Raw genomic sequence first — 9,708 nt, 5'->3', positions numbered from 1 at the left:
TACATAATACAGAGGTATTAAGTACCGGTTTCAGCGGTGAGCAACCCGATGCTATGAACTAGCTCTAATGAGAAAAATATCCTGTTTTCCATTTATTTTTTCTTGATGAAAATGCCACCTGAATAATAAGCTAAGTGATTTCTACTTACCCAACAACACATGGGAAAAATATCACAATCCAGGATGTGCAGGAAGCATGAGGCACGAAATCATACAACTTATCACAGATTATATCGTCAGAAATGAATAAAATCGGCATAGGCTTTTTCTTTGGATGATAGCGAATAATCAACATGGACCGACATCTTGTCCATGACAAACCCATAAACAACAATGGGGAAGATTTATTTGACATTTGACTTGCGTTATCGCATTCATCCACAGAATATTTTCCTACAGTGGGTTATTTCATGATTTAATCTGTAGTTCTTTATCGTCTGTAGCGCCTCTGGCGACTATGAAATCAGTCGTTCTCGGTTATGTTTTTAAGTGAGAGTGCCCAGGGCATGGTGTAAAACGAACTGAACGTGTAAACGCCAGATTTGCGTTCAGTTCATCTGCACAGATCTGGCTTGTGCAAGCCAGATCGTTCAGATGGCTTGAGCGTGTAAATGGGCTTTAACGGACGTATCTGATACCTCCAATCCCACTGGAAGAATCGGCACTCGTGCTTGGTATGTTAATTAGTGGACAGGAAAAGATTTAATTTGTCCGATCTGGATCTGTCGAATCAAATCTCTACGTATCTGAACTGTACGGATAATCTGCCCGTGTATGGGGTGCTATTGTGTTTAGTGTTTTGCGACGAATCTCGAATCTACTGAGTATAAAGGTTTGGCGTAAGCAAAATATGCTAGATTAACCAGCCTTTGAATTTTGCTGTTTTTTTTTGGGAGATGTTTCGGTGATATTAAAGGAATGTTTTGTATTGTTGCAGCATTCCAGAGGAGCGATGACGGCCACGCACGGCATCGGCCGGACCGCACTAGCGAGTCGCTAAGCGCCCCAGGGCCGGGGATGGATGGGAATGGCTTCCCGTCAGCCCCTTTGCGCGGCCCCGGCGGGCCTGTGCCGATAAGCATTCCGCTGACTACGCTGCGCCCAGTGCCTGCGTCCGTAACGTTGACGGCGCCCAGGCCCGAGGGTGATCGTCGCGACAATGAGTACGTCGAGACGCCCCTCAAGGGGCCAATCACGCCCTCGTCTCCGGTGCCTCTGCATCGGCCGCCCGCACCGGCGCCGCCCCAGGTCCCCATCAACAAGCAACCGGTGTCGTTTAGCAAGACGTCGCCTGCCCCCTCCTGCGGCACGTCGCGCCCTTCCATCATGTGCACCACGTGTGGGCGATGCAAGTGCGCGACCTGTCGAGCCCCCAAGCCCTTGCCCGAGTGCTGGTCGTGCCATGGAGGGTGTCTGTTGTCCGCCGACTCCATGGTTGACTATGTTTCGTGTTTGTGCTGCGTCAAGGGACTGTTCTACCATTGTTCCGAGGCGGACGACGTGGACAGCAGCTGTGCGGACGATCCGTGCGGATGCGGACCGGATCGGCGCGTGGAGCGGTGGAGCTGTTTGGCCGCCCTCGTTTGCGCTCTGCCTTGTCTGGTGCTCTACTGGCCGCTGCGCGGCGCCAAAAGGGCGGTCGAACTGTGCTACGAGCGGCACTCGAGATCGGGGTGCCGATGTCGTCCACCCAAACAGCCGCCCCGGCCGCCCGCCAAACGACTGCTGGGCAACGACTCGTTGCAAGACTTTTAATTTATTGATACGTATATTAGTGTACATAGAACTGCCGCCGCATCTGTTGCGGTCTCCAGTATTATCTAGTCCAGCGCCGAGCAGTGGCGCACGAGTGTCTCTCGAGTGTGCCTGAAATAACTCTTGTGTACATCTTTTCCATTCAATTTTTACTTTTTACAACTTTCTCACTTATTTATTTATTACTAATTTAAATTATTTATGAATCGGACACTATTGCATTACCAACGCCTTTCCTGGTTTCCCGCTTTCTCCAAATTCACATTTGCTTCCCACTCAAGGCACCAAACCGCGGCTCATCCAACCACAACGGCATTGTTAATATGGTGTGAAATTCCAATGCAAGGAAAAGGTGTCCAAAGAATCGATACCCACATTCGTCTTCTTTTGTTTGAACGGCCAACCGCATCTTTCAGCCAGTTGCTAGAAAAATGACTCAAAGAAAAGGGCGCAACCCAGCGGCGTACGGGGCCTGTGTTATGGCTAGAGGATGTGGGGGCCAAACCAAACACAATTATTCTTTTTCGACATTCAGCATTATCGAAACACATACCGAGCCATTATCTCCTTTACAAACACTTGGTTTTGCAATACTCTCCGTTATATTTTTGTTATTGTACTGATATGGTATGATCCGTCACTCGGGTTCAACCGATAAACCAGCTTTTTAATGTTCAAATGAAATAGCTAGAGGTGTATCTTTCCGATTTTAGGTACGTACATTTTTATATGTCGTTTTTCCTACGGAATTTTTATCTCGTCCTGTCCAACCAGATTATCTTCAGATTTGGACTTCTACTGAATGTTTCACTTAAAGACCAGTTGGCATAACTGAAGCATCGCTGGTTAAGAAATGAAAAAAATATCTAACAAGATCATTTTGATCACTGTTAAAATAAAAAAAAAAGTGCGTACTCGGTACTGTAATATCGGCATAACATTAATGGGCATTATATTTATTCCAAATCAAATTTATTCCTGGGTTTCAGTCATTTATTGTCTTTATTTATTAATCAAAATACGTTTCGGTGTATTTTTCCACCCTCATCAGTTTTTATGTGTAGCGTTGTTGCTGCTTTTCAATTTGCATTATATTTATTACTGCAACGCCCTCCGGTCCCGGCAGGCTGATGATTGTTCAAAATTGTTCAGAATACTTATCAGTTTCTTTATCTTCTGTTCTTTGAACGATATAGAAATCGAAATTATTGGTAAAAACGTTTATTACGTGCTCGTTTTTTTACTTATGAGCACAACTAGTTCTGGTGTGATATTCCCAGATCTCTGAGCGATGTACTTGTACTAACTCCGATCGAGATACTAACTGTGATGTGCAATATCCATTAAAAATCCATTTTTTTAGATTAGCATTATTTTTAGCCGTGGAACCACCCTTTGAATTTGGCACTTTTTTACTTACTCTGAATACTAATTGGCATCAGTGAAGCATTATTGTTGAGAAATGAAAAATCAATTTCCAAAAAGGTATTTTTTCTAAAATGGCATATGGAAAAATTCGTTTACTGTTTTCCCTTTTTTAATTCCTAATTTTCGATAGTTTCGCTATTGATACACTGGAATCTATCGTAGTCGTGATAAAAACCATGTGTACCCATTTTTATATGTTTTTCAAATCCCCAAAAGAATCGATGATTTTGTTTATTTTCATAACTCGTTAAGGTTTGGAAACCTACTACTCGTTAGTCATATTTAAACTCAAACTATTACATTGCAAAATAATCTACCACTGTTCTATATTTTGATCCACTGCAAGCTAGAGATTTTTTTAATTTATTTTTTTGGTATTTTATTTTTTATTTATTTGGTACAAAAACCAAATAATTTTATTCAATTTTTTAAGGTTTGTCAGGTCGTTCCAGTTTTAACAAAGTTTCTATTACGCAATTCTTTCTACGCAAAAATCCACATATCCAACTAAACTCTCATTATTTCTTTGAGATTAATCAACATTCTTACATTGACTCGTTCATCATGAGTAATATTGAGCAGTCCTGGATAAAATATTCTATATAAAACTGCGGAAATCTCAATAGAAAACCTCAACACACGTTTTGCATTCCAGCTAATCGAAATGTTGTTTAAAATTCACAGTTTTACAATTATCTTCAAAACTGTCGATTTTTTGTCCGAAAATGCCAGAGATTTCGATCCTCAAAAGTGGTTTACAATATATTTAGGCCTTATTGACAATCTGAAGGAAGCGTTTCAATGGCCATATTTAATAATTTGTGACATAATATGGAAACACCATGTGTAAAGGTTCGGTTTTGATCAAAATCGTTCACTTTCGGTTTCGGTAATTTCGAAGTGTCCCAAAATCGTTTCTGATGTTGAAATATGGATTTATTTTTATTTAGTTGCTTGAATTTCATAGCATTTTTTATTCCGCGGTCTTCTTATGCCTAAGTGAGCTGTTGACAATATTTGATAAAAATTCTGTCTGGCGAAAAACGACCATATCGCACAAAGTCATATATTTTATTATAATTTCAATGCGATACGAAACTACATGTATGTAATAGATCTGTAATTTTCAGCGCTTTTTTCTTTAAATTTGATTTTTGGCATTACTTGAAACTGGTTAATTATACTATTACGATTATTTTACTGAATTCGTTTTCAACCGGTATAATTTACATTCCTTCCAAAGAATTGCCCAGGCAGTTTCAGTGTCTATGATTATTATTATTGCTATTATTTGCACTCAATAACAGCACAAAGCCAGTTTCAAGACGTACGTTTGACCATTTTGTTCATAGACGTAAATAATATATATTTGTACATGATTATGATGATAGCAGCGGAAATATTCAGGGTTGTATGACTTATGATTGTCAAGAGCGCTTATATAACAAAAATAACAAAACAGTACGTTGTAAGACTTTGTATACAAAACGTGTATGGATATTATGTAATGTCTTGATAAGCTTTTTCACTTAATAAGAACTATAAAAGTAAGTTGATGGGAATTATCGTTCGGTTGGATTGGGAAAAGCGCAGATAGCGTAGATTTTCCCGTTTATTTGTAAAATATTCGGTTTTATCTCTGCTATTAAATCGTTGAAAACATTTTTTTATAATTTTCGAAATCTTAAGACGTAAAGAATTGTGATATTTTAGGATATCTGCGATTATTTATATACTCGGTCGGTTGAAATTAGTTGATCAAGTGTATTTATCAAAATGTTTTGATTGATTCAATGCTCGGTTGAAAATAGTCAAAAATCTTCAGGTGTTCGAGTAAAATATATAAAATGAGTGTTTTGTACATTTTACTTGAACTTTTACTAGTGAGAAAGCTTGTCCGTTAGGTTGTGTCTTCAGGTATAGACAGGACGCAGTTATTTAAAAACAAAATGTTTAAATTGCTTAATATATTTGACTTTCAACCCTATAACGGTCCTGTAGATATCCACTTCCGATGAACGCTAAAGTGAGGGGCATATCGACTGAATGTTTTAAAGCCAAATTTTAAATATTGTTATTAAATGTTTATTATTACGTAATAAATGACTTACATATAACAAGTTAAGATACTGTTGTAACTTCCAAAAATTTACCTACTAAAATACCAGATGTTTTATGTTCGCTTTACGTTAACAATCGTCGTATTTTCTTCACGATGGCTAATGTAAAGTGATCTGACTTTGGTGCTTGCGTTATGTATTGGTAAAAGATCTATTTGTACACCTCTTTTGTAATTATATATTAAATTAAACACCTAGCGAAACTGATTGAATCTGCAGATATATTTGAAATATCTTAATGTAAAATTAATTCTTCTGGGTACTAGCGGCTCACTGGTTACCCGCACTATACGCTCTGCGCTCGCAAATAAATATATAATTCCTTCACTTTGTGAAACATAAGGGCCGTAACTGTCTTCTTACTCAGGTATCATTGAAATTGTTAATTTTATTATGTGGATTCTTCAACAATAAAATGGCATTATTTAGCCGATAAAGCCTACAAGTTTTATTAAAAGCAGAACAGTTCACATAATAAAATAAGATGCGGATGAGCACTTTGGAATAGGTACACAATGGTGATGTAATGTGGGGTTTTGGTATGACCGATTGGTTTAGGAATCTGCTTACTATGGTTTTCACGTGTTTGCATCAAATGCTGGTTTGAAAACCCAGGATGTAAAAATTCCATTATGGCACAGGGCATGCGGAAGACGGCAATTAAGAACTGGAAACTTGTTTACACTTTTTGTCGGTTCTTTGTCGGCACCCTCGATTTAGGAAACATGTTGCATTTTAAAAACTAACATAATTTAATATTGTATCGTTCTTGCGCACTGGAAAAGCTCTCTGTTAGAAACAAGCAAACTTAATGCAGCTTTTTCTGCAAGAAGAAACTGCATTAATATATATTTAAGCCTTTTTACTTACTGAATTTTTTTTTGTTAAAATCAGTTGGTCACTATCAAAACTTGTTATGTAAAAATGGAGGGTAGTACTCTCACCATGAGTGCCAAATATTGGCATTAAGTGTATAGCAATTGTATACAATGTACATATTAAAATTGTAATTTTATTCTATGTTAAATAATAACAATGATCAACAACTTAGAATTTTTTTATTATTTTCCCACATTACACAGTTTACAAAAACTTTTGGTCAAAATACGCCAGTTTTGCGCAGAAACAGAAGGAAAAATAAAAAATAATCCACTGATTTTATCCCTTCCCGTCATAACTGATTCTAACAGTGAGTGAGCAGGATGGTGCTAATGTGGCACACTCGTGATATTGAGTATTTATTGAAGTGATAATAAGTACGGCTTGAGGGTAAGTGAGCAAAATAAAATACTTATTTTTCACATAAGTCAGACTGAAAAACTTCACAATTTAAACGCTTATAACTCAATAAGCCTTTTCTGCCTTTTCGATCGAATCAGTTAAGTGGTCAGTAACGCCGGTTACTACTTCACATTCATTATGTCAATAATGGTCGAAAACTCAGCTTAACTCTAATGCAAATTAACCAAAAGTGACTTTATCGAAGGGTTAAACATAATTGCAACGGAACTTTTCACTTATCTTTCAGTCTCAACATGATCAGGGAATATTTATTTTCGTTCTTTAATCAACAATGCAGTTTGTTTAAGGCGTATAAACTGGACATATACAGGGCGATTGCTATGAAGGCGTTGATTGTTTGCTAGAAAAGGATGAAGCTAGTGTGGCATCAATATCAAGCCTATATTTTCGCGTATTAAGCAGGTAAGGGAAGTAAAAAAATGCGGTAAAATCATGGTAGTGAAAAGCAGAAATATGGTTTTATGCGGGCCTGTATCACAATAACTGTATTAAATCGCTACAGTTAAACCATGAAGGATGAAGCTAGAATGGGAAAGTAAAATTATTTAAACACCATTGGCTTGAAAAAAGTTGCCCGAAAAAGGAGTGCATTAAATACATATGGTAACCATCGTTTGTAGTAAATTGTGATCAAGTTTGCGATTTGTTGAGTCTTGATAAAATGATCCAGTGTTGCAATTGAGACAGAAATAGTGAATATGCCACATCAATCTCCGCGCTGTTGAAATTAGCTGATTTTTCCAGAATCATCTGCAGAACTGCTTAGATTGCTGGAAAGTTTATCGCAACCCATCTTCGCGTCAGTACTACCGTTTGACGAGCTTGATATTTATTTAATTCGGCTATAATCACCAGATACTTGATTTGCTGCAATAAACCTGTGAAAGTGCGGCGCTTCTTAGTTCCCAACCGCTAATTTTATGAAATATAACGGGAACTGCAATTGAATTGCTTATTTAAACTAAACCGAAAGCTTGCCATTGCAATGACAAATTAGAATGTAATGACAAAACAAAAAAAATGCCGTTATCAAGCTCTTAAAAACGAGTTCCTGACCTGAGAATAGGAACAAGTCAAATTTCAAATGTGGATAATAGGTCTCAACTAGCAACCTATGATTATATTTAGTAACTGCCCGAGCAAGAACACAACAATCTACCATATAATTTTGGTTCAGCTCTTTCAGGACCCATGCTGTCCAATGTGATGGATTTGATGGGGCAGCTGCTGCATCAACGGGGGTTTTTTCAAGGGTTTAGATTTCAATAATTTTACATTATTTTCTTCTGTCAGGCAAATCCGTTGTTTGAACCGTTCTCATTGATGGAGGTCTAGATTTTTAACGATATGCGTTTGAATGGATAAAAATACATTTTGCAAAATTTAGGTTTCTTAAATCTTAAATTAAGTTGGAACCTAAAATTTGCCTTTGGAAATATTGCAATGCGAACAGGCACTTTGTACACAAATGTGAACAATAAACAAACTGAAATCGGACTACCAAGTAAAGCATTAATCATAGAAAGCGCGAACTCGCAAAAGATTAAATAATCATGTTTATTCTGTACTTCGGTATTTTTTTTTGAAAAGGCGTATGAACCATGAATATCCAGTTTGCTACCGACAGTGGACAAACTCTGTCGATAATCCTTTGTATCGTGTGACTAGTGTTCTTAGATAGGAAATATTCAATCATTGTCCGGTAGTGTTGTGATCTTATTGAGGATCTATGAGTAGAAAATGGAGAATGGGGCGCCAGCTTGAAGAAAGCTGGTAAGAATTATCTCTAATCTATAATTATTTTAGCTTGAACTGAGTTTAATTTTGCGACAAGCAACTGAAGGTTTATGGATTCTTTATATTTCTCTCTCTTTGCTTTGCTGATTTCAAATAAGTGTGGCTTTGGACAGATGTCCTGCTGCACTACACATTTTCTTCTTTCTTTCCAGGTGGCATTCCGCAGCTTTCGGTAAGTTTAGCCACTACTTTGCCCCATGTAGATGTAGAAATTTTAGTCCCATATTCATCAACTGAGTGGGTTTGGTATTGGTTTTTTCGTAGTTACTTTTTAAACGTAGTAGTTAAAGCTTTTCTCTAAAGAACCTTCACATATGTAAATTTGGGTTCCAGTACTCAATACAAGAATCAGATTACTGGCAGTGCGGATTTGGTTCCGATTAAGTCATTGATTCTTTCACAAGCAATTTTCAAACTTTGGGAATATTTTGGGAGCTTTTGCATTTTTACAACAGACTATCGGAAGCTTGTCTCTAAAGAACCGTTTCAGATATGTAAATATTAGTGCGTAAAATGCTTAAAATAGCCATTGAAGTAGTGACTTCACCGTATACAAATTTTGATTTTTCTAAGATTTTATCAGCAAAATCAAGTTCCAACAAAAGCATTCCTTGAAAAAAATACGGTTTTATATGGAATTCTCGAAAGTTATGCATAATTCCCGAAGCGTTTCTATTAGTGGATGTACTCTTGGTGAATATTCAAAAGCGCATATTGTATTGGACCTATCCTAAGTTCGTGTACTGTCGCACGTAGGGTAAGGAAGCCTTGATAATTAACTTGTTGTTCATCAATAAGTCCGGAAATCGATTGACTCAGAAGTGGCTGAATTATTCGTGCCATCAATTTCTATTTATATGCACAAACTGTCCATTTATAACCAGATGAAAGAGAATAAATTTAAAAAAATGGGGAAAAGATTTCTTTCTGTTCAAATTTTCTTATCTAATAAACAATAAAACTTTGTCTTTTGAGATTATATTAACGTCAGTAAGTCACTTTCGTTCTATAACTTTGCTTTGAAAACAGATTCCAGATTTATAAGTAAGAGTCTTATGAAATATATGTGACATTCAATGTTTTAAAATAATAAAAAAACAGTGGACTGAAATTTTTATCTGAAAATATTTAGAAATGCCGATTACAGTAAATGTCAAACAACTAATAATTATCTAATATTTTTTTTGAATGAAAGATGTTTTTTAACAGTAGAAGGTAAAATCTTTTTGGCATTTTATTCTTCACATTCTTTTATTCGCTTGTGGTCCTATGAATACATTCGAAGAAAGAATATGAGTAATGTTTG

At 36.9% G+C, this 9,708-nt stretch overlaps 1 protein-coding gene across 4 annotated transcripts in view; it reads left to right on the top strand.

Annotated features, from left to right (window-relative positions):
- Nucleotides 1–2,745, top strand: part of LOC109535332 (protein sprouty homolog 2) — a 59,743-nt gene extending 56,998 nt beyond the window's left edge. For 3 of the 4 annotated variants that reach the window (XM_048666464.1, XM_048666795.1, XM_048666122.1), the window contains one exon: nucleotides 938–2,745. In XM_048666464.1, coding sequence (XP_048522421.1) covers nucleotides 1,018–1,755 — 738 coding nt within the window. In that variant the 5' untranslated portion in view covers nucleotides 938–1,017 and the 3' untranslated portion in view covers nucleotides 1,756–2,745. Of the gene's footprint in view, nucleotides 1–9; nucleotides 675–937 lie in introns of those variants that run through there. The other variant, XM_048667188.1, reaches the window with a different exon arrangement.
- Nucleotides 2,746–9,708: the final 6,963 nt, after the last annotated feature.

Source organism: Dendroctonus ponderosae, unplaced genomic scaffold (genome assembly GCF_020466585.1).
Source record: "Dendroctonus ponderosae isolate FM_Combo_2020 unplaced genomic scaffold, Dpon_F_20191213v2 Dpon_F_20191213_1, whole genome shotgun sequence".
Taxonomy (NCBI): Eukaryota; Metazoa; Arthropoda; class Insecta; order Coleoptera; family Curculionidae; genus Dendroctonus; species Dendroctonus ponderosae.
Note: the sequence above shows the minus strand (reverse complement) of the source record. Positions and strands in the feature narration are given on the sequence as shown.